Source organism: Triplophysa dalaica, chromosome 6 (genome assembly GCF_015846415.1).
Source record: "Triplophysa dalaica isolate WHDGS20190420 chromosome 6, ASM1584641v1, whole genome shotgun sequence".
Classification (NCBI taxonomy): Eukaryota; Metazoa; Chordata; class Actinopteri; order Cypriniformes; family Nemacheilidae; genus Triplophysa; species Triplophysa dalaica.
In genome coordinates, this window is record NC_079547.1 from 24,629,490 (window position 1) to 24,654,844 (window position 25,355).

Consider the following 25,355-nt stretch of genomic DNA (forward strand, 5'->3'; position numbering starts at 1 on the left):
GGAGGTTAAAGTATCAAAGGTCAGAGTCTAAAACGCACGGTTATCACAACAGATTGTGTTTTAATCTAAATGTGGGAAACTAGAAAAAATATGGATACGGACTTGTGCCAGAAGAAAACTTGGAATAACTAAAGCTTTATCTCCCAGAAATTGAACGATTGTACAGTTCTCAGTTTCATTCAGTTGCCTATAGACATCAAAATTACACAAAGACATATAAAAAGAATACAATTTGTCAATTTACTATAGGCTACTATTATATAAATATATTTGTACAATTTTATTGACTTGATGTTTATTGTTGATGTTTGATGTAGTTATGGTGGGACCCCATGGAGAGTAGGTAGTGGCTGATGAGGGTCCAAATAAATCAATAAAAACACTGAAGTATACTGTATAGATTGTAGTATTCTCTATTTTCCCGTGTGTGTATACGAAATGGGGCGACTTGTAACTTGGCGTCTCTGGGAAACCGCCCGTGTACTTTTTCTACAGTGTTTGAGTTTATATCTTCGAGACTATAATCTTCATGAAATGTTTTTTTTCCTTGAAAGAGTTCATCTCGCTGCCATTCTGGCCACCAAACATAATCTAAGAACGCATTCGGTAACAGGTAGCGCAATAACGCGTTTTACGCAACATTTGGGTACATCGTGGCGTGACCTGTAACACCTGTCCGACTGATGTCATCGGAGGCTCATCTCTTTAGCGCTCTGAAACTCTTCCAAACACAAGAGTTAAGCAGTTCAACTCGCATGGTGCAAAGCGTGCGATGGATTGCCTAGCAACAGCGCAAGTGGGATGCGCGTAAGGTTAGCGAATAGAAAGCTCAAATACTGTTTCCAGGAGCAGGGCACCGCTCGCGTTGAGACGCTACTAACACGTCACGATTGGTTGGCTGTTGCTGTGTAGTCTCCCCACTGCCTAATGGTTATCACCTCCCAGTGTGTCATTCCATTGGCAGGTTATGCTTTTATTCCCCAAAGTTGTGTTTACTCAACATTCCTTTAAAGTTGGAACAGGTTTGGCTTTCGATAACTCCTTCTGCTTTCCAAACTTCGCCGGGTTGCCTTAAACACAGTGGGAGGCTGATTTGATTTATATTTCTAACCTGCACCCAAGAGTCGAACCCAAATGTTGTGCTTATGTTGTGCTGGCGAATCAAATTTCTGACATGTGTATCTGAAGACACATTTTACAACATCATACTGTAAGTCTCTGCTCGGAATGTGATTTTCTACCCCGTTGCACCACGCATTTTAAACACTAAATAGGTTGATTTCCCTCAGTGGTTATGAAGTAAAGGCAAACCATTTTTTGTTTTCTTAGCTAACTGACACAATAAGGCCAATAAAGATATGTGCGACTGTTGAATCATTATATTGCATACTAGCAAGAATATCGTCTTTTTGGGACGCGCTTTATGCTCTGTGTTTACTGTGAAATGTGCATTATAACATATGCGCTTTATAAACATCTCAGGCCGCCAGGAATGAATGAAGTACGATGAACATGTGCTTAATTGGGGAAGAACATAATTTACGTAAATGCCATTTTTAATCATATAGCATGTAGTTTTTTCCTCATTAAATGATTGGATTGCTTGTTTGTCATAATAATCACACCTTCGATAGGGATCTATTCACATTAGTTAACGCGTTAAGTAACATAACATAATAATTTGCATTTTACAGCACTGCTTAATTGATTTCATTTTTGTTAATGTTAGTACACATACAGTTGTTAAGGCAGTTTTTATTCATCTTAGATAATTAGAACTATTAACAGATCCAACAACCAATTTTTTATGTTGCAATAAACATGTACTATGAATAGGTTCTGTAGTTACTGTTATTGTTATGCTAACTAAAACAGTTAAGTAATGTTAACTAATTTGACCGTATACTGTAAGGTCTTACCCGATAAACAAATCATAACATGCCGAATTTACTTTGAACAACCCGATGACACCCAATAGTTTATACAAAACGCAAAATCTATTTTTAACCATATGTAAGTGCTCGTTCAATCGCTTTGTTCAAAATAATGTCAAAAGTCGCATAGCACAGGGAAGTGTGTGTTTATTATTTGACTAGGATCTCTCCACCCAGCGGCTCTCTCGCTCCCCCTCGTGGATAATGAATTGTGTGGAATTCCCAAGCCAGACTGTAGCCAACGCGCATGCGTCGAAGAAAACTCCATGATTTTTTTTTTGGCACGGGATCCTAAGGAAAAATAGGAACTTGGAAACGAAGATCAACTAAAAGCACCATCCAAACGCTACAATCAACCTCCAGGTCGCAAATACACAAAGTAAAGAGGCGTAGGACGTCGCCGGACCCCTAAAATAAGCAACCTCACGCGACACGGCCGAGCAGAATTCACTCGAAATTGGACGACAATGCAAGGGGCGCAATAAAACCCAGCGTTATTGCTCTTTGTTTTTTAGCAGGACGCTTCAGATGATGCGCGGGGATGAAGACGCGAGGAAGTGCTTAAAAATCACACTCAGTCGATAACAACTCGTGTAACGTCGACATTTGTGGGTGAAGTTCGTCGAGACGCTCGTTCTGTCTTTGGCCAGCGCTGTGCAGCGCGCCGAAGAAGGAGGAAACTTCGTAAACAAACGAGAGGTACGTAGCCCGCGAGCTAAAGTAAGCTAACAGCGCGACTGCGCCGTACGCGACGCGACGAATTTGAACGCCCCCGTTGTCCTGCAATGGAGATAGCGTCGTTGTTAATAACGGAAGCGTTGTTGTTGTATGTCGCGTCGCGTAGCCTCGCAACGCAAATGGTGTAACGTTAGCTATTTGAGAATGGGCCAGCTAACGTTAACCGTCAAGACGCAACGTTTATTCGTTTGTTCTTGAAAGCCTTCAAAAATCACGAACTGAAGCCCCTTGGCTTGTGGTTTTTGGGGGTGTAAGGGTCTCGTTCTCTATTAAAACTTCGTGTAACGTTACTTTTATTAGTGGTCGTGTGTTTAACGTTACTCTTTAGCTTCAGTCAGATCCCGTCATAGCCTGAGCGCTAGCGCCTCACAGTCACCCGCCTGTGCACCGGAATAAAAAACCGTTAAAACAGTTTGCTCTTCAAATGACATCATTTCGATGTGTCACATTTGAATTATGAAATTGGCGCCTCTTGTTTTCAATTTAACTGTCACTACTCTACTGCATATGTCAAACAGTTCACAGCACAATGAAGTCTCTGTACAAACTGTATTTTTATAGTTTATATATCATCGCGCTGTCATTTTCCTTTAGTTAGAAATGACCTTAACACTTTACTAAAGGATACACATTGTAAACTTTAATGCTTTTATGAAAATACCACACAGTATATGTATGTTAACACTAATCATCAAAAACACTACAGGAGCCGATAGTAAAAATATGGAAGTCAATCTGGAAAAAAACCTGGTTATGTTTGGAGTATAATAGAAATGTCACTTGACTGTTTCTTTGCAGGTCGTGTGTGTGTTCAGTGAGGAAGCAGCGTAGTCAATTTGAGAAGGCCGGAGAGGATTGTGTGTCCAGACGGATTCATTGTTCTATTGCGTGTTGCTTCCTTCATGCTGTGTAAATGTCCCCCGAAGGCTGTATTTCCCGGGTGGTGCTGACCGAGGCTGTATAAAGATGACAAGGTATCAAAAAACACCTGAGTTACACCGATTCTGTGTTTTGTATTGTCTGTTAGCAAAGGTACGCTTAATCCAAAAATATCATCTTTCCATAAAACGTTAAAAAAAGGGCCTTTTCACACTAAGACAGTAAGTTCGACAGCAGAATCTACAACACTAATAATACGGAGAAACAATATTGTTAGGATCATTACATTTTGTCTAGCAGATGAACTATAATACATTCACAGCCAATCAAACTCACAACAGAATTTGAGTCCGAACCCGGTTTAAATATGAATTGAAAGCGTTTTATGTCTTTAGGCGTTGGATGTTTGTGATCAGAAAATGACAGGGGGCAGTGAGTGTGCAGCAGGGGATAAAGATGAAGGTACAACGATCATCGCCCAGGGCCCAGTTGGCTGGCAGAGAAAAGCTCAAGAAGGGGCTGTGTCTTACATCAGGTATACCCCACGTGTCTGTTCTTTAAAACGTGGTTTGCTGTGGGAGTCTAGATAATGTTTTTATACTAATTCTTCTTGGCAGTAATTATTTCTTTTCTCCAGCCCAAGTGGAACTGTCCTGCGATCTGTGGACGAGGTGAAGGTGTATCTGCGGACAGACGGCACGTGTAAATGTGGTCTTGAGTGCCCGCTTGTCATAAATAAGGTGAGATCACGACACCACATTTGGCTGAAATTATTTCAAGTACGTTATTGTTTGTTATTAGCTTTTCAGAGCGTTTTTTAAATTAATTTTTCTTTACTACCATTTTTTGTATTTCCTGTAAGGCATTTTCCATCTCCGTAAAAAAAAACAGCGTCATCCACACAAAAATATACTAATGCACTGTCAAAAGCATGCCAAACCAACAGGTGGTGAAATAACGATAACCATAAAGCCCGGTTGGCCAATCAGAACCCTGGAATCTAATGTCAAATAACTGAGATAGCGGTACACATTCCAAGGCAATACGCAGAATCTCTTTGTTGTCTACGCGACAACACTGACACCAGAGTTTCTAAAAATCTTCACCCTGGCCAGAGCTTGGAAAAAACTGGGAAACCGCTTGGAAAAAACTGGGAAAAATCTGTGTTTGTGTGGACAGGGCCTAAAACTCGGCATGCACTACCCAGTTATTTTAGAAAGGAATTGGATGCACTTTGAATTAAATTTTGTGCAAATATGTCTAAACTTTTGACAGTTTGATCAAGTAAATAACTCAAAACGACAATCTATGTCAGGATCTATTCTATTTCATTTGATACACCTGAAATGCAAGGTCATGTCGTGGGGACGGCATCGTGGCATACGATTTATCACGCTCTGCTTATATCCTGCAAGTTTTGCCAAATGTAGTTGATAATCCAGATATAAAAAAATTCACATAATATGTACAGCATAAGACAAAGTAAACATAGCCACTTGAAGATTATGATGTACATTAGACAAAGATTATTCTGACATCTTTTTAAATCAACGCAGGTTTTTAACTTCGACCCTGCTGCAATGGTTCAAGCTCCTGGTCATCAGTCAGGTAAGATAGAAGAAGACATGACCAAACTCTGCAACCATCGCAGGAAAGTTGATGCCATGGCAGCGCTGTGCCAAAGCATGCAGCCGTCCCAACTTCCCTCAACAGGTTTGCGTCTCAACACACCTTAAACTCACATGATTCCATCGATGACTTTCTAAAATAAATCTTCCGGGTATCGTACGAGTTCAGCTCTATAGGTGACATTGTAATTTACACTATGGGCCAAGGCTTTCTAGAGGGTTTAAAAACACCAATCTATTGCGCATAGTTTTTCTAAAGCGCTTCTTCAGTAGAAATATCATTTGATTTTTAATGAAAAGGATTTAAACTCATTCTCTTTCATTCTTTTGAGTGGTCAACATTATTGTTGACTACGTCGACAGACCTTAATTTACACAAACCCAGATCCTTCCTTGAAGGTTGTCTTAAAAGCTTGACAATAAAGGGTAAAATGTGTACAAAGGTGTAAGTGGCATCTGCTTGTTTGTTTAAGGTGGTGTTGGAGTGGATGGCAGAGAGTCGAGAGGATCTATATCGGCTCACGGAGAAAGCGCCAACTGCACTTACCTTCAGCCGAGACACAACCAGGCCAAATCCAGCAACTTACCTTTGACCCCCCATCGCTCCGTCATGCAGAATGGCTCTAACTCCCCCTTAAAGAAACCCTTGTGTCAGGCACCTGCGGGGAGCAATGCGTCCTCTTCTACAAAACAGCAATGGAACCTTCATCCACCCCTCACCCCGCAAAACATCCTTCAAAGAACAGTACACACGCCCACCTCTCCAAACAACAACCTCCTCCCCAATACCTTTTCAAATAGCCCCTCGACTCTGATTGGTCGAGCGGCGCAGCAGGGAGGAAGCGTAAAGTCGCCCTCTCCCCTTTCGGTTTGCTCCTCACCATCACGCACGCTAGAGTCCTTCTCACCCCATCAGCGCTCTCGCCATTCCTCGACCTCGTCGCTCTCCGAGCAGGGAGTTAAACCCTCACCGCCCAGCATGCCGTGCTCCTCTCCCAAGCTCCCTTTCTCCCCCACCAGCCCAAGCAGTCGTCTGGAAGGCATCCTACAGCACTACAAAGATTGTAGTACCAGTTCCAGCACTAAGTCCACCGCCACTAACAACCAAAGCAACCACCAGATGTCGCAGGTCGCATCGTCGGCTCGTCCCAACACGGCTGACAAGAGGAACGGGGCGGTCGCTCAAGCCTCAAACCTGCTCGGCCGTCCTCTAGGACAGATCCTCAGTCAACAGAAGAGCCAGCAGCACATCAGCAACTCCTTTCCGGCCAGCAGTCTCCTATCTGCGGCGGCCAAAGCCCAGTTGGCCAACCAGAAAACTCTGAACACAGCCGATGCTCCGTCTGCTCTCCCTCTCACAGGTCTAGACAAGGAACAGCAGTCGAAGGTATTGATTAGCACTTTAAACAGTAACCTCCATCCCACCTCAGGCAGAGTGCAGTCCCTCACCACCCTCTTGCTTCCGCACTCCCTTTCCCAGAATCCCCCTGAGAAAACCTTACGACGCAAACGCCAGCGACGCTCACCCACCGTGTTGAGCATGCTCAAAGAGACGCAGCTGAGAGATCTGTCCACACCGCCTCTCCTCATCTCTCCATCCCATTCTCCCTCCTCTCCTCCCATTCCCGTCTCGGACACCCACCGGCTCCCTGTCGCTCCTTTAAACGCCTCTTTCCAGAACACTGCGCTGAGGCTACAGGAGGCCGATGAAAGCAAAAAGGCGGGACTCTGTAATTCCCTTCCGTTTTCCTCCCCGTCTCCATCCCAGCCTCTCTCCGCCCTGCTTCAGCTTCTTAGCATGCAGAATGCACAAAATACAACCCAGCAGTACAACTACGCGGCTTCCATGCCCAGCAATAGACACACGCACCCGTCGCCCTCTTCATCCAGACCCGTAACGCCCCAGTATGATGCCCAGACCGCTTTACAGGTTCACATTCACACATCTCAACCCCAAAACTCAGAGGCATCTGTTCAGCTGCCCCTTACGCAATTTTCTCTGATGAGTGACGAGACAACGATGAACCTCAAAACAACCTCCAGTAACTCCGTCCTGAACTTGAGCCAGTCCCACACGGACATGCAGTCAGACCTCAGCGGTTCAGTTATCAGCGTCATCAACCAGATGTCCTCAGCATCTTGCTTGACCTCTCAATCGGATAAAGGTTGTGGAACCAAAACACCGGAGATGTGTCCAGACAACAACGCCTACCAAAATCAGTCAAACCACATCCACGCTGTTGAGAGTAAAGGTAAGAGTTTATATTCTTTCCTGTAGCTCACTGTTAAGAGCATTGCGTTATCAACACAAGGTTGTGGGTTCGATCCCAGGGGATTGCAAATACCTATGTAAAAATGTATAGGATATGCAATGTAAGTCTCTTTGGATAAAAGCGTCTGCCAAATGCCTAAATGTAAATTTAAATATTCTTACGGTCTTTCTGCCAAATTGTCAAATGAGGGCCAAAATGACAGTCTGAGGCATTTTGATTTTCGCAATGAACTGTGAATTAGTAAGAAAGCAGTTTGCAGGAGAAAAGTGTTATTTGATGGCCTTGATGGATGTTTTGCATGAATTTCTTGTTGATGCTCATGTATGTAGAAATGAGACCAAAAATAAAGACATTGACACAGCTTTCCATTTCTGGGCCTTCTTCTAAGTCGTAACCTAGTTACAGTTGGCAGAAGTACTCGAGAAGGTACTCACATTGATGATGCAAACTGTGTTGAGCCAAAAGAACAAACATAAGAAACATAAGATGAAAAAAAGAAACATAAGATAAGAAAAAACATAAGATGTAAGATACTGGTTCATATTAAAACACTTATACAACCCAAAAAAAGAAAACACAGAATCCAGAAAAGTAAAAATGGAAAAAATCTAACGGATTTCATTGGTCCCTATTTTATCTTTTAACTGCATGGAGGCAATGAGTTGGATGTCTGAATATCCAATGTTCTTCTCTGTGGAAAATTATTACTTTAAATAGCAACAACACAGACTTTATTTTAATTTATTAAAATTTGAGTTAATGTTTTTAATAAAATAAATATTGGATAGCAAAAATCACCGTTGAAGATTGTCGTGTTGTCTTATTCTTTTTTTTATCCAAGCACATTCTACTTCCCCCGGTCTGTACGCAATTCCGTAAAAGACAGATAGCATATGTATGCTTTTAAAGTTAAACCTCTTGCTTGAATCTTGTTAGCTTTGTAGTGGTACAACACTACAGTTGATGTGTTGTCATTTACGCTTTTATGTTCTCTTCGCAGGTCCTTTAGAGACGCCAGATCAGCCAGACTCGGAAACAAAACTACTGAGCGGCTGTGATCCGGACCACAACGTCTCCCTGCCCGGCGCTCCCACCACCTCCGAATTCTCCAACCATGCGTCCGACTCAACCGTTTCCCTGCCGTTGGCGGAAGCTTTTCCCTTCATGTCACAAGAGCAACTTCTCCAGCTTCTGACATCTAACGCCGGTTTGCCCTCTCTCCTGCCGCCCTTCCTCGGCTCCCTGCCTTTAGGGATCTGGACCGGTCAGTCCTCTGCACCCAGCGGCGCCCAATCCCAGCAAGCGGCCGGTGCCATTCTGAACCAGGGCTCTCCTCTTAACATGCTGAGCGATCTTCCCCTCAACCTGGTCACCATGCCGTCTTCTGCAGGAGTGGACGGGGTCGAAAAGCCGCCTGGGCTTCAGGCTCTCCTCATGGCCTCTCTGCTGCTCGGACAGAATCCGGCGGCCATGTTGCCGTTACCGCCACTCAACCTGGAGCTTCCGCCACCGCAGCAAGTGTTTCCGGAGGGAGTGTCTCTAGAGAAGACCCCGGCTCTGCTGGATTCTGTCCTGATGTGGCCGGGGCTCCTGGAGGCTCTTCAAACTCTAACACCATCTGCAGACTGCCAGTCGCTGCTGCTCTCTGCCCCGCCACCCTCCTTCCTCTCCCTCAATCCCGCTCTGCTGGCAGCAGCTCTCGGCCAGACCGAACCCCTCCCTAACCACATGCAGTCCCCCCCGCTTCATTCTCAGGTAGATTCAAAGATGAGCGCTAAGTTCATGCTTTCATCTGCACACACACACTGCATGCGGACAGTCGGTCCGTCCGTTTTATTGAGTTTCCTCGCTGAGTGTTATCGCCCCTCAGTGTAACTGCGGAGTTTGATACCGCATGAATCTGTTAAAAAATGTCACAATTTTATTAGAATATTTGAGCAGGGTTGACCGTAACAACAAAGGTTAACAAGAACCTACGTAAGAATTGATAGGGGTTCATTAGACAAAATAGTTTGGGAACCGCTGTACTGTGGTGGGTTGTTCATTTGCATGTTTTTTTTTTTTAAGAGATTATTTGTTATTAAATGCATTGTTTTCAGTAAAAATATATTTATAAACATGTTCGGTTTTAGGGCACTCTCTCCAGCTCTGCTCTAGTTTCTACCTCGGTGTCCTGTGGCCCTCTGGTGCCCCCCTCAGGGCAGGAAGTGTGTGACGCTCTTACCGAGCAGGACAAGAACACTCAAACACCTCATTTCCTGCAACCTCTGCTCGGGCCTGGAGTTCTTGGTAAGGAAATTTGACCAAATGTCGCATTGCAAGTTTAAGGTATGCCAACTGCCACCTTTTGGTGAAATTCGCCATTTTGGATCATTATTGTGATTCGTCTAGATCCGATGAGTTTTAAAAAATGAGGTGTATCTGTCCGTCTGTCTGTCTGTCTGTCTATATATCTATCTATATGCATTGGAGGTCTTGCATTATTGTCACCTTTTTCACCCCTATGAGTTTGCATCCCTGAAGTTTGTGTTTTTTAAACTATTATCCGCTGTTAAAATGATGTTATTTCCGTGTTTCATAGAGAACAACAAAGAAATCTGTATATATATTCTACCGGTTTATGTTCCAGTTAGCACAGGTATATCTGTAAGATGTCTGCTAAAGGTCTGGAGTACATCTGCGGTGTAAAAACAACTGATTTATGTTTCCGAAAAGGCAGGTTTACATACATTCTAAATAGTTATGATCTTACAGACATCTTTTAGATTTCTATATGACATCTGACCGTTGATGTCTTAGAGACGTTTTGCAGATGAGCAAACAATCCATTCAGATGTAATGCAGACATCAAACAGACGTCTCCCAGATCTATGTGTGCTATTAGGGGTTCAATTGATTTATGCTAGATGTGTAATTTTTTTAAATATTATAAATAAACATCCAGAAGGTGGTTGCTAGGGGGAACCAGCAATATTATTAATAGAATTTACCAGCGATATGCTTTCATAAACTTCAGCAACATAAGTAAACCTACTTCTTTCCATATCAATAGTTTCTGTCCAAAAATCTTCAGATTTATGTCCCAGATAGCACAGGTAAGTCTGGAAGATGTCTTCTGGAGATCTGGAAAACACCAGCTTTATTATTAATGGAATGGAGACATTAGAAATTAAGGAAAATTTCTGGATCCGAGATTTTAGATTATGAACAAGCGGGCACTTCTAGTTTCACTTTAGTTTGGTCAGTGTTGATATTTACTGTAGGGCTGTAGATTTGGGCCGTGTTGCACGGCTGCCCATTGGCATTATATTTGCTGTCTGCTTAAGGGGATTTTATACCGAAAGTGACATCTCTCTCGACTCGGCAGATTCATTTACAGTGACCGGTGGGTTTATGACTGCTGGACGGGATAAAACTAAAAACTCACCTTAATAAAATTTAGCTTGAGAAGTGACAGCACTGCAACAGCATCTGTGCAGAAATCTGGAATCTGCTGATGTAAAGCTGTCTGTCATAACTCTGTGTCTTGGTAGTAGATGTCAGAAATATGTATGTTGACGTGTTTAATACTGAATAGTGTTTTGTTTATGCTGCTGAAAAACAGGAGGTTCATTTTCATGTATCTTCTCCAGACTATATTTTAATTCCTCGCTGGGTGATTCCCGAGAAATCTCGGTTTTAAAGTTCAAACATTATTTTCTTAAAAAACACTTGTATAAACAAATCCCTTTATATTCATTTAAAACACAATTAAACAAATGACAAAATTTTGGCATACAAAATATTTTTAGCGTAACCATTTAAAACAAATTTGCTAAATACAAGCAAAGCCATGATACCTAAGCAAGTTTTTATTAATCATACATCATATAATATTCTATTGAAATTTAATTCTTTCATGTAAAATTTCTTTAAATGTGGAAAACTACATGTATCGGTAATGAGAAGGGGAAAAGTTGTGTACACATCATGACAAGAGAATTTTAAGTTTTTAACTTGAAAAATATAAAGTCGTTGGTTAACTTGATAGCCATTTTAAAGGTTCTAGTAGATGTGTTTTTTTCACATAAAATCAAACTTTATGTAAATATCTTTGTGTGTGTTAAAACAGTCTTTAAATAGGGTCTCAAAGGACAAAATATCAGTCCTGGACACTTCTTTCTTATATTTCTAATTTGACCAAATTTACACTATTTTAATTTCACACTGTTTAAATTACAACGTTATATGCACTCAGACACATCTGGACGTGTTACGATTTTGAGAATTTTAGAAGATAAAGTAATAAAATACATTATGTATTAAGTCCAATTATCTTTATAATGATCAATTTTTGTGTATCAGAATTGTATGTTTTATAATTCAAATCTTTACTGCCGTGATGTTTCGGTGGTTTCGTTAGAATCATCCCGAGATTTGAAGAATTGTTTGGAGTATCTTCTGTTTATGTTGGACTTGATGTAAACACACATATGACAAATTAAGCATTTGAAGGTTTAATAATAATTTTCCTCCATTTTATTTGTTTGTGCAGGTGATCTCACTGCTCTGGGGAACATTAACAGTCTTCATAGTTTACTAGGAGCCGGTCCACTGCTGCTGCCTCAGGGCGTCCCGCTGACACAGAACCAAACTCTCAACCCGCTCACCTGTCTGCAGGTAAACATTAACACCTGAGCTATTCTGCTGTGCACACCCATTATAATTAGTTTTATTATCATATAATGGTATCTCAGCTGTAAACATATACAACCCATTTTACGAACATCCTTTAAAGAAACAGTTCATCAAAATATGAAAACGCATTTGCTCACCCTCATGTCATCTGTTCTCATTGTCGCTCTCAGCTCACGATGGGGCCCACGCTAATGACAGAAAAGCCTGTGTCACTACACGAGACTCCTCCATCACAAGAAGAACTCCCATCGGCTCAGATTTCCCAAGATCCCCTGCTCCACCCGGTCCAAGCACCTGCACAGCAGAAGGAGGCTTCGGCAGGCAGCGGGACGGGTCTGTTTGACCCCTACGGCTCCTTCATGGACACCATCTACACCTCCTTCCTGCAGGTTAGCGAGCGTGCCGAGAGCGGCTCTGACACGACGCCGCTGTCATATCCAGAACTGCCGCCCCTCCTTCAACAGACCAGCGCCCCGCCCTCTCTCAGCCCACGTCGGGCGTGTTCGGTCCACAATCTGGACCTGATGCGTCTCGGCATGGAGACGGCCCAGTCTCCGGCCCGTGGCACGCCTAAACTCAGAGAGGACCCCTCCACACCCCCACCATGCAAACAGGCGGGTGTCGACGGCCCTGTCAGATGCCCCACTGCAGCCTGCTTTCATGGAGGAGGCCAAGACTGACGGGTCGTCCAAAGTTTGTCTCTATAGCAACGGGATCAGTTCAGGAATGGAGCGAAGAGGAGAGAACGATGAGGATGATGTGGGACAAAGCCAGCCGGGATATTTGAGCAGCGGTGAGAGGGCGGTGGACGACATCACCAGCAGGAACACAGAGCAAGAGAGGGTACGTGCGGTTACATACACATTCACTTCTGCACATGTCTCATTTCTTATCAGCGATAAAATCACGATGAAAGACTGAAATCTGTGTCCGCTCTTCTCTCTCTCTCTACAGACTGAAGACATGCGCACAGAAACCAGAAGAGGCCGCAAGAGAAAACAGACGTGAGTGCAGCGATATCAGGTCCATCATGTCTGTTTACTGGTGTGATGTGTTGTGTGTTTATGACACTGTTCTTTGTCATCAGTCTGCAGAGGGGGCTTGACCTGCCGGGGGGGATAGACACCATCATAGAAGAGCCCACGACCACGGTCAGGCCAAGTTCAGTTAGTGCATATTCTCATCAAACCGCTCGGTTGTTAAATCTGTGTTTAATGTTTGTGTGCAGAGAACAGTGTCGCGGCCGGCGAGATCCACGAGGGGAAAGAGGCGACGTGCGTTTCGATAGATCCCATCATCCTACTGTACTCCACCGCCAACACCAGCACTGTTTCCACGGCAACGCTCCCACCGTTTGACTGAGCCGCACTGTGAAGACTGTCAGTTTGAATCGAGTGTCTGGGTTTTCTCGTTTCCCTCGCTTTTACTTCGTTCTCTTTCTGTTACTTTTTAGTCTTTTGTCTGTGTGCTTGTGATGTCAGACTTACACACTACAAGCCACGATCGTGAAAAGCTTAGAAACGGACGTCTGTGAACATTTTATGTGGAGAGTAAAGACCCGTTCACACCAAGAACGACAACTTAGCGTCCACACCAACAGATGATGATGATTTGTTTATTCTAAGCTTGCACTCAGCAGTTTCGCATGTGCGAGATGTTTAACGTTCGAAGGGTTGTCAAAGACGAATTGTTCTTCAGCTGGAAAAAACATCGCTCTGAATGTGATCCCAACAATATCGTTTCTCTGCATTGTTATAGTTCTGGTGCTATTTTCTTGAATTTAGAATGATGTAAAACTAGGTATCGTCCTTAGTGTGAACAGGCCACAGATTCACACAAAAAATGTTTGCACATTCATTCTGCTTGTATTTCATGATTAAGGCACTCGGTCACATTAATGCAGCAATTTAAAGAAGAATGCATAAAATAATTCATGTGTGTATTGTTGTTCGAATGTGGTCATGTGATCATGTTTCTGTTACGCTGGAGATCTGTTTCTTCTCAAATCTGACCAAATTTTCCAGCCCAAAACTCGTTCAGTAGTTTTGCAAGTATGTATATGTGTGTTTGTGTGTGTGTGTGTTACAGACGGAGAGAGACATTATTGTGTATTTGTAGGTTTGTAGAGGCTTTAGTTGTGGATTGTGTCAGCAGAGCTGTGTGTAACCCTGAGCTCCCATGAGCCACTTCAACACAGGCACAAAAATATTACTGAATATTTAAAATAATAACGACTTGATAATGAGGCTAATTATGCAATTTTACTATGGAATTTTATGTAAATATGTACAGTTTTAGTATTTTATTTTGTACACCTTTTTTTAGGATAAAATGATCAATGTGTAAAATATTTCTCCGGCAGAGAATCCGTTCCTCTCATATTCACGTTTGCTTTGCAAAGAATTGTGAACAAGTAGCATTACCATCCTTTTTTATTGGGAGTTGATTTTTATTTAACAAATTAAAATGTTTTAAACAATGTAATATTTTCGTCATTTTTCAATGTGTGGGTTCCAGTGGTTATTGAAATTCAAAAATATTAAGGCCTTTAAAAATTGTATTTATGAGAACATAGTTTTAATTTTTAAGCTTAATATGCGAATAGTAAACTGAGTTTCTGAAAGAAAATCAATAATTTAACATGTCTTGATTTATTTGAAACCAATCCACTATTTAAGAATAACGGCACACAATTTTATTTTAAAGAAATTAAATGATACAATTATTTTACATTTTGTTAAATAGTCTTAAAAAGGATCTTCAAAACTCACTCTTCAATCTTGGTCTAACAAACTCTCCACTGAATTATATTTATTTATTTTGTTTACACATAAATGTTACAAATTAAATGATGCTCTTAAGTGCTCAAAGGATCTCATGGAATTTATTCATATCATATTTGCTCATGTAGATTGTTAACTGTTATCCTTCACACAACCTGTGAATGGGATCTTTAAATAGGTTTGTTTGTGCATATTTCCATTGAGTCCAAAAGACAGGATCACTTGTTGAATCAGAATTACATTTAAAGGGAACTTCATATCAGTTCAAACGTTTATAGCTTTCTTCAGTGGAACACAAAATAAGATATTTTGAGAAATGTCTCCGTGGATTTGTGTTCATACAAATAAATGTAAAATGGGTTCAATATTTTTATTACCAAAGTTATTTTAGATATCATTTGTTTTTGGTGAAACTAGAATGAAAGATGAGACCTGTCCGTCTGCACTATTTTAAACATTTTGCACAGTTGTTATTTTTCCTGATTTGATTTGGGGGGTTTTTGTACAGTTTTGTGTGTGTAAGCCTTTAAGATAAAATGACTAGTCGATAGAAGAAACTTGAATCTTAAAAACTATTACAGGATTTCTGTAAAGCAGCTATAAATTAACAGATTTACAATATATAGTCCACTCACGTCCATCTCTCTCATTGTTCAAGCATAAAAAAACATATTTTTTAATACTCTATTGCTCTTAACACTGTATTTTAGCACTGCTGGTCAGGAGATAACTTCATTGCCTTGTATCTGACCTTCATTAGCGGACTGCATAAAAATATTATGTTAGTATTTTGTTACGTTGTTTTTATTTTTTTTATTAAACAAGAGCTACTACAAATTACACTTAAGTTAAACTAAACATTTAAATCGTGTTTACACTTCCGGTGATTGCAAAGTAGTGAAATCTGAAAATCTGGAAGCTCATCATCCAGACGCGAAACCCTCTGATGTGTTGACAAACTGTAGACATGAAACGCTGGTTTTCGAAAGCATGTTTAATTTTTTATCACATCCAGAGATGCTTTTGAAATTCTATCTTGGAAAATCATAATCATAATATGTGGAACGTTGCACTTTGCAATAATACATTAGTGGTTACAAGCAATAACTCATGAGAACAGGTTCAGTTACACACAGACCTGTCCTGTATATACACAACATCTGCTCGCCCAGATCTATCAGAAATAATGATAGCGATGCTACACAACTAAAGACACTAGATCATTCTGCAAACAGGAGTATGAATTAAGACATTGCCACCGTATTCTGTGTATTTAAACAAGTTACAGTATCTCAATGAGAAACTCCTCAGATCCACAGAGAGACTTCAGGTTTAGATGTTTTGTAGTGTGATATTTGGTCTCAACCTTCAACTGCATTTCATCTGTTTTGAAAACAAAAAGGACATACGAGGAAAAGAGCTTGAATAAATTGGACGAGGATGAGTTTCTCACATAAAAAGAGCTTTTATTTGGAGAGCTTCTTCATTCTCTCATCCAGGGTAGCAAAGTTCTCCTCTACTGCAACCAGGTTCTCCTTCATGGTTTGCTGGACCTACGAATGAAAAGGTGAAGATCAGGTTTATGAAGAAAGATTCTAAGACACAATCAGACTATCAGATCATCGCACACACACCTGTGTTAAAAGAGTGCCGTTATCCTTCAGCGAGTTATTGATCATCTGTTGTGTCGTATCCAGGTGTGTGAGCAGCTGACCGAACTGCATCGCTGAAAACACAAGTATGGTAAGAGACTGATCATACAGAGAGATAACAGCAACATCACATCATACCTGTAGACACACACATACATCTCACACATGATCTGAACTATGAGTTTCTGCTCAAAATGTCAAAGGAATGACATCATACCTTGTTCGTGCAGCTCTTTAACGGCCATTAGACGCTGCACCACCTGCGGCAGTGAAGTGGCCATCGCATCCCACTTCTGAACGACATCGTACAGCTGCGAAACCTGCGCCACACAGACACGCAACAATAAAATGTGATGTCATTACTCCTGCGATCCATGATGACATCATCAAAAAGTGTGCTGACCTTATTCTGGGTTTCAGCGTCTTCGACGGCCGCCTTGTGCTTTGCTATTTCGTTCATCTTTCCCAGAACGCTCTGAAACACAAGATTTATGATTCGGCTGCACGGTGCGGTGCTTAGGTGTTTACACTCACTTGAATAAACCTCGCATTCATCCACACTTCACAGAAAACGTTTTTATGGATTTGCTCTGTAAATAAACTGTTGTTTATTTTCAACAAACAATGATGCTTTAAGAGATTTAAAAAAATGTAGCATTAGGAAAAACACTGAACGTTCAATTTCACAGACTGATTTTTAAGTTGGCACATTTCCCCCTTTTTTGAGCATCCTCATGTGTCATCATGGATACCTGAAGTCTCGCTTCAACCTGGTCCAGAGTGGCAGCGTCCAGCGCATTGACCCGAGCCTGGAGAAGTTCAATAGTGTCCTAGAGACCAAAACACATCGACACATTGATTATTTCTGATTAATGTGCTTGGAACAAAAACAAATCAATCAAACTATTGCTTACCGTCAGACTGGCTCCATGTACCCCAGCGCTGAGAGGACCCTGAAACACACACACAGATTAAAGACCCTGCGATATACATCAGCATACACCTGCTAGTGAATATCTGTACCTGTTTATCTGACCCTGAGCCCACAGACGACTCCAATTCAGCCAACCTCCTCTCCAAGTCAGCGACCTGCAGTCACAGAACAAAAAATACCCCCATCACGTCTTGACACAGGACGACCGTCATCACCAGGATATTTCACGAATGCTCTACCTTGGCAGACTCTGTAAACTTCTCTTGCTCTGGTCGGCTGTGAAGCTCATACAGAATCACTCCGTCTGGGCCTCTGGGTGCCGCGGTCTTGCCGTCTCCCGCTCCACCGCTCCGGATGCCCCGTGCCACCTCCAACTGAGTCAGCAAGCGTCTGCACGCATCATAAAACTTAACACCTCTGCAGTTTACCTTAGAACTACACGAGAGATCAGACGTCTCACTCACTTAGCGAGAGCTCCGTCGGGGTCAGTGAGATTGATGTTCGCGTTGGGCCCGAGCAGAGAGTCCAAATGAGCAGAAACCAGCTGTTGTTTGAGCTGCGCCGCCTGCTGAGCCAAAGCCACTGGAGTCAAACGCTCTTCTGCACTGCTTTCTTTAGTGCTGACCTGCATCACACACACAGAAGACTTTCAGCTCACAGTCAGAACACGTATTTACTGTGCAGATCAAGCACACTGTATTCAGATGGTAGGAGTATGAAAGCTCTAGCACACAAGAAAGTGTTTACACCTGAATGTTCTCCACATCTTGGCAGAGCTCATGGATCTCATTGACCAGTCGTTGATATTTCTGCTGAGGAGTTTCCTTCAGCCCGCAGCCCTCAGCCAGCTGGAGAGAGAGAGAGAGAGAAAGTGTGAACATCAGAGTAAACACTGAGATGCAGAAAAAACATCAGCTCACTCACCAGCTCGTAATCTCCAGACTCATAACCCACCCTGCGACTCTTACTGATGCGTTCTGAGAAGTCTGCAAACACACATGAGATCATAAGAAAAGCCCTTTATTAAAACATTGATAAGTCAGAATGCGCTTTACTCACCCAGACCCTTGGTGCTGATGTGTTTGTCTTTAAATTTGTCGAAGGCGGCGTTGGGATTGACGACGATGCGTTCCACGCTCTCACTGCACAACTCTTCCTGCGAGGGCGGTTATGATCCATTATTAACAGAAACAAAAGCAAAGACACGCTGCACCATGCGGTGGATCAGCAGCGAGGTGCTTCTGACGCTCTGATTGGCTGAATCATTGTGATCATTAAGCCTTGGATTCAAAAGGGGTGTGGCTTGAAATGATTTCTGATTGTATGTTTAGGTGTGAGCTCACTTTCGTACGAGCTCCATCAAGAAAGACAACTTCACACCAATCATGCATCAGGGTCGTACCAACACATTTATTCACTCAAACACACACACAGATTCAAACTGAAAGGAAATTTCTCCAACACCGCAGGCCAATAGAAAAATTATTTTATCACAAGAAAATGTGATATGCTTACTCCCATGCCAACCCACTCACACACTGCCAGGGCATTGTGGGTGGGTGCCAGGGTTCTGCTAGCGTGTTTGGATTAGATTTTCATGTTTCTAGAATGTTCTGGGTGGATTCTTACGGAAGGTAACATCACAAGTCTCCTCCATAAATCGTATGATTTGAGGTTAATTCATGTGTGTAGCAAAAACTGTGCACTGCTGGGTTATTACTGGGTTTCTCAGATCACTATGAAGCTGACGAGACATCTACTGTGGCCTTTATCATGAGGAAACTTGAACACACACATTCACAGACGAAAAGTTTGATCAATGTTAGCACATGGTGAGCTCACACAGGCTTTGGACACTTTTCAGGTTTAATTGCTGGAGGCTGTCAGACTGAAGGGTATTTTTACCAGCGATTACTGCACGGTTTGCCACTTTCAGGATGTTCCACATACAGACGACTTTTATTTCACAGAATTATCACGGTGATGTTAAAGCAAAGAGGGACGAGCTAAGATTATCTTCTGTGTTAATGGACAACACCACAAAGATAAAAATACCCTTCAACATCCCCCGGCCTATAACACGTGCTGCAGCCAATCATATTAATCACATATTAATGCTGAATGCGTGATGAGTTCACAGATGCACATGCACGGATCACGGGCAGGCTGTCACTACAGGATCTGATTGGCTTAGAGGAATCATCAGAGGTTAAAGGGGAATCAGAAACTCTTACCAGCTCCTTCGGGTCGCCAAAGACAGTTGGAGCAGAAGAGAGAGAAAGAGAGGGAAAGAAGAGGGGAATGAGGAAGAGAGAGACAGAGAGAGAAATATTAATGAAGTTATCACATGACATGCACAACAGGAGCTGGTGGGACGGGGAACAGAATGTTGTGTTGTATCACTGGATAGATGTGCGATTACAGCCACAGGGCAAAGTGTTTGCTTTATAAATGCTTATACTGTTAGCCTGAATATAGTATAATGTCAAACCACAGCGCTATGGCACAAATCTCACCACCCATAATAATCCCACTCATCATTATAAATGCAAAAACTGCACCAAATCAGGACGCATCTATGAGTGCAATATTCCATCTAGTACAGCGTTACTATTGACTATACAAAATATTTTTGAGTTAAATTGCAATAAAGCAAATCTATGTCTATACATAGCACAATGTTACCATGATAAATAATTACATATAAAACCCAGCCAAGTAAAAAAACTTGTCTTTTGGTGTTTACTGAACATTACTAGATGTTAGTGAAATCAGTTAAAGCAAATGAAACCAGGGCAACTTGGGTCAGGATGAAATCTTGAGCCGATTAAATGGATAGTTCACCCCATCATCGATTATCTTCCCTAATTGTCATTTCAAACCTGTATAAGACTCTTTCTTCTGTGGAACACAAGTAGATATTTTGAGAAATGTCTATTTGGTTTTGTGTTCATACAATGGAAGTTAATGGGGTCCAATGTTGTTTGCTCATCAACGTTCTTTAAAATATCTTCCTCTGTGTTCTGCAGAAGAAAGAACCTCACACAGGTTTGGAGTGATATGAGGATAGACAAGTGTAGAGGTCGACCAATATGCGTTTTTCAGGCCGATACCTATTATTTCCATGCAAATTAGACCGATAACCGATATTTTGAACCGATATATATATGGTGTAAAAACGTAAATATATATAGAAATTAAGAACAGATGCTCTGAAAGATTTGAAATATTTTTAATTCTGACTGAGAAATCTTAATCATAACACTTCAAAGAAAGAAGGGAGCACCCAGCAGAATTCTGTGAACATTTTGTAAACCACAAGCAACACAGTAAAAAACAACGAGCAACAAATGAAAAAATGAATTGAATGTGCAAATTATATTTATCTATGGAAAAAAATATGTTCTGATGACTTTAACATTGCATACAATACTTTTCAATTAATCATTTAGCTAATCATTGGATTAACTAGCACAATTTGAATTTATATATTAAGTGTAAATAATTGAATTGCCTTCATAGCTTATTGTGTATGTTGTTGAAAAGACCGCAATATTTTCATGAAGCTATAACATGAGCATGAGAGCGCTCTGACTGAAGACCGACGATTCAAGTTCTTTATGCTTTAAAATGTCTTGTATTTTTGAAATGGCGTCATTTTAAGTGACGTGCAAAACGCCAGCTCGATCAATTACAAGAAACGCGTGTGCAGTGTGCTGCTCGCTTGCAGAGCAAATCATTGTTATACTGAGGATGTGAATTATATCTACATGATAATAATGCGTAAATCCCGCGGAACCTGCAGGAAACCCGCAAAGCTGCTCCGAAATTCAGGCACTTATTATATTGAAGTGTTTTGCATCTTCAGTGCAGTGGATTGAGATTTATTTCAACGTCTGATGCTGCTTTACCTCATAGAGCATGAACCCGAAGCAGCGCTTTCGGTGTGACAGTGAAAAAAGACTTTCTGTTCCGCAGCCTCCCGTGTTGATTGGCCGGACTCGTGACTTAGTCCCAACAAATCAGAGGGGCAGTGGGCGGGCATTACTCTAGGAAAACCCCTAGAGTGACGTGTTCCGACTGCTCTCGCTAAATCCTTGGCTGCGTCAGAGCCAAAAAACGCATTTCAAAATTAAATGACTTTATCGGCAAATCGGCTTTGAAAATGATTGATATCGATTATCGGCTAAATCCTTAATATCGACGCCGATAATCGGCCAATTCAATAATCGGTCGACCACTAGACAAGTGATTACAGAATGTTCATTTTTGGGTGAAGTATTACTTTAACACTCAGACAGATGTGGAGTTCTAAGGAGATAAGCAGGTTTTAGTGAGACAGAGCGCATCTTTAGAGAAGGAAGTTCTGTTAAAACAGTAAACGCAGCATCACGTTCAAAGCTGCTACACACAGGGTCGCATGCACACAGTCAAACTGCTCTTCTACACAACTCAAACAGCCACACTTCACAACCTCCCTAACTTAATGTTACATAACAGACATGGACCCACAAACACTACTTTAATATAGAACTAAACCTATAAACTGTGTCACTAACAATGGTGGATCTGTTATTGCAACACCCTACAATTATACTCAGTCATAAATAATCATTAATAACCAACACTTATAAATGTAGTTAACTACACACACAAAGGCAATGGCACAAATCAACAATATACTGTGTATTTCAATTAGATTCTACATAAAATGAATTTAAAAAACAAATCTGTGAATACCCCAACACTAATTGCACCGTTGCCCCTGATTGGAAAACAAACCAAGGCAAGAAGATTTCAACCCATGCAGACACTGCGGTAAAGAGCAAGGCCGTCTTACTTGCACAAACTAGCATCCAGAGCAGGTCAAACAGTGAGGATTAGTGGATGGGGAGGGAAGGTTTTATTAGCTCACATGTGAGTCAAACACACAAACTGTACTCAGATCAGCTCATAACGCCAAACACTCACCGACTCAAACTGGGCCTGGTCATCCTCGGGCAGATCACTGGTCTCATACACATCCGGCTCATTAGATGCCTAGTAGGAAACATAGTATTGTTCATAGTATCAGTTGCTTCTCAAAATGCTTAAGGTCAATTTAGACACAATTGTTTAAACACATGAAAAGTATGGACGAAGATGAAGGAAGATTATAGAAGTAAAATCTGGATTTTGGGAAATCTTTGAGTTCAATAACATTAACTTTTAACTGCAGACTTGACAAATCTGAGTTCAGTTTGACACATCGCTGACGTCTCTTCTGAGCACCAACTCACTCAATGATGGGCAACGCCCTTTACAAACAGATCATTATTATAATCCTTTCCTTATAAAACATCTATAAAACAGTATTTTAACTAACGTATAAGCAACGGTGCTCGCTTTAAAATCAATATTTGTGCATTTCATTCAATTAGCATCTTCCGCAAACACGAGCTAGTCAGCACTAACCTCACTCATCGAAATAAATTCAATCTTCAAAACACACAGACAACATCATCAGCATTAATAACGTGTTTAAATGACAGCACACAGTCATCAAAAGACAAAACAAACACGACATTAGCATCACCGTGTCTGACTGACAGCGGCTAGTGCATGTAGCATCACTGCTAATATATATCCTGAGGAGATTTTCATAAACGCCGGTTGCGTTTGTTAACCAGTACCAGAAGCTGACATAAACAACACTATATTATTTTTATATTGAATATTATTAGTCTATAAAAAACGATTTAATGACAAAAGAGACTGTTTGATTTACAGTTTATTGAACGCCAGTTAACGTTACTTGCGCTAATGCTAACACACATACAAACACTGTTGTTGTTATTGTTTTCGCGCTAAATGAGTGACTTACGATGCCCGGCAGGTTGGCATACTTCGGGTCAGCCATCGTAGCGAGTGGTTATGAACAGACAGCGATGAAAAATATATTAAAATACAGTTTCTGTGACGCTCAGGGTGGACTGTGACTGGGGCGGGTGAAGTGCGCACGGGCCGTTTGCCACAATAACGGTTGACGTCATGCACGTGAAACCTCGCGATATTTCGAGAGGGTTAGCATGTACGTGCTTTTACTTTAATGTTTATTTTAAAACATGCAATGTAAGGTTAACAATATGTAGTAGGATCATTCAAATGCTATTCAACTGTTTAGATGATTCGACATAAAACTAGACATTTAATACTAAGAGCCGGCGAAAAGCATATTTGCTAAATACTGACGATTACATAAAACTTCTCAACTAATCAAGATTTTTTTTATTAAAATGGGGGAAATTAGAAATAAAGGAGAACAACAAAGTAGAGGAAACGCAAAGAAGATAACAATGAAGAAATAACAATTAAATAGAAATAAACAAACGAATTTTGTATAAAACAAGTGTTTTATGTGTGCTTAAATAAGCCTTCTTTTATGCATCTAAATTCAGTTTTCTCTCCTGAAAATGACAGTAATTACATTACAGCTCGGTAATGATTGATGGCTTTAAAGGAGTATGAGGCAGGTGATCAGACAAGATATAAATACATAACCTGCTAAACCACCTGACTAGTACAAACCACTTAAGACCAAGGTAAACCATCTCTGTCTTTTAAAATTCTGCTTGAATTACAGTTTAAAAGTTTCTACTTAACCCTCAAGGTAATCACTGCGGTATATTGCTACATCATACGCATGACTTTTATGCGGTTATCGTTTAGCAAACGTAGTATTTGCCTACAATATATGTACGCATGTTCTCTCGTGGTCCTGATGCGAGGACTCGCCACGCCCCCTGCCAAATACAGACCAATCAGAGCCGACCGGTGCCAGGCGCGTGTGTCTCCGGACCCCTGCGACATCACGCTGCACTTCTGCAGCACACTTTCAACGCACAACATCGAGAGATCTCTTCACAAAACAAACACCTGCTCCAATTCATCACGTTTTTACAAGACTTGAGTCCATTAGAGAGATTTTTAATTCGCGGCAGATTCATTACGGATTCGTTGCGCACACGCTCACGATATTCATCAAACGGGATCTTAATCCTGAGTCAGAAAAGCTATTCATCCATAGAAGATTGCCAGCTATAGACCCGAATCAAAGACACAAGCCGCATTGTGGTGAGAAACTCCAGCATCGCAGGATGGCTGATGTCAGCTCTGAATGCAACATCAAGGTGTTGTGTCGTTTTCGACCCTTGAATCAGTCCGAAAATCTCCGCGGGGACAAATTCATTCCCACATTTCAGGGAACTGATACCGTCATCGTCGGGGTGAGTTAAGATAAGTTTTCCTTGTATGTTCAATAAAGAACGAGCTGTTTGTTTGTAAAGTGACGCAGATGGGTTCAAGTTTCCGATTCACACCACCAGATGGTGATTTACACTTTCAATGAAATGCTTACTAGCTATGCATACTAATCTGAACACTTCAGATATGTGCATCAGTTGGGAACTATGTAAATAATCAATTAATACGATATCAGAAATTCATGAATGGGTTAAAAACGTATATACTGTGTTAAACTCCTTCATAACCACTGTGATGCTAAAATAGATGATAGATAGATGATAGATAAATATTTTTGCAGTGTAGATAGACAGATGCATGCACAATACATGAAAAGGGCTTTTGGGCATTCATTTGAATAAATTCAGTTCAGAATTGTCCTCGATTTCTGCCATTTAAGTTGCATACACACACTCACCTGCACCCAAATGCTTCATCAGCGAGCCTCATACAACACGCATGATCAAAACACGGTGCGACTGTCTGTCGATGTTCTTATAGCTCACAGTTTGATGAAATACAAAACATGATTTGGTGGGTTGCACCAATATGTATTGTCTACTAATTCAGTGTATT

At 41.3% G+C, this 25,355-nt stretch overlaps 3 protein-coding genes across 3 annotated transcripts in view; 2 read left to right on the forward strand and 1 right to left on the reverse strand.

Moving 5' to 3' along the window:
* The first annotated feature begins 1,840 nt into the window (after positions 1-1,840).
* On the forward strand, positions 1,841-14,613 carry mbd6 (methyl-CpG binding domain protein 6). Its single transcript, XM_056750755.1, has 13 exons — positions 1,841-2,633; positions 3,471-3,646; positions 3,947-4,086; positions 4,189-4,291; positions 5,108-5,264; positions 5,653-7,431; positions 8,453-9,207; positions 9,585-9,741; positions 11,987-12,111; positions 12,300-12,972; positions 13,084-13,133; positions 13,217-13,280; positions 13,358-14,613. The coding sequence occupies exons 3-10, from the start codon at positions 3,971-3,973 to the stop codon at positions 12,807-12,809; spliced, it is 3,702 nt and encodes a 1,233-aa protein (XP_056606733.1). The 5' UTR covers positions 1,841-2,633; positions 3,471-3,646; positions 3,947-3,970; the 3' UTR covers positions 12,810-12,972; positions 13,084-13,133; positions 13,217-13,280; positions 13,358-14,613.
* A 1,740-nt stretch (positions 14,614-16,353) lies between these two features.
* dctn2 (dynactin 2 (p50)) lies at positions 16,354-23,516 on the reverse strand. The gene is made up of 14 exons (XM_056751188.1): positions 23,362-23,516; positions 22,470-22,538; positions 18,558-18,654; positions 18,423-18,484; positions 18,248-18,346; positions 17,963-18,123; positions 17,738-17,888; positions 17,588-17,653; positions 17,479-17,517; positions 17,317-17,394; positions 16,968-17,039; positions 16,782-16,884; positions 16,547-16,638; positions 16,354-16,465 (listed from the first exon to the last, which is right to left on the reverse strand). The coding sequence occupies exons 1-14, from the start codon at positions 23,395-23,397 to the stop codon at positions 16,379-16,381; spliced, it is 1,212 nt and encodes a 403-aa protein (XP_056607166.1). The 5' UTR covers positions 23,398-23,516; the 3' UTR covers positions 16,354-16,378.
* An 843-nt stretch (positions 23,517-24,359) lies between these two features.
* Positions 24,360-25,355, forward strand: part of kif5ab (kinesin family member 5A, b) — a 22,906-nt gene continuing 21,910 nt past the window's right edge. The window contains exon 1 of the mRNA XM_056751182.1: positions 24,360-24,763. Within this exon, the coding sequence (XP_056607160.1) occupies positions 24,635-24,763 (129 nt within the window). The 5' untranslated portion in view covers positions 24,360-24,634. The remainder of the gene's footprint in view (positions 24,764-25,355) is intronic.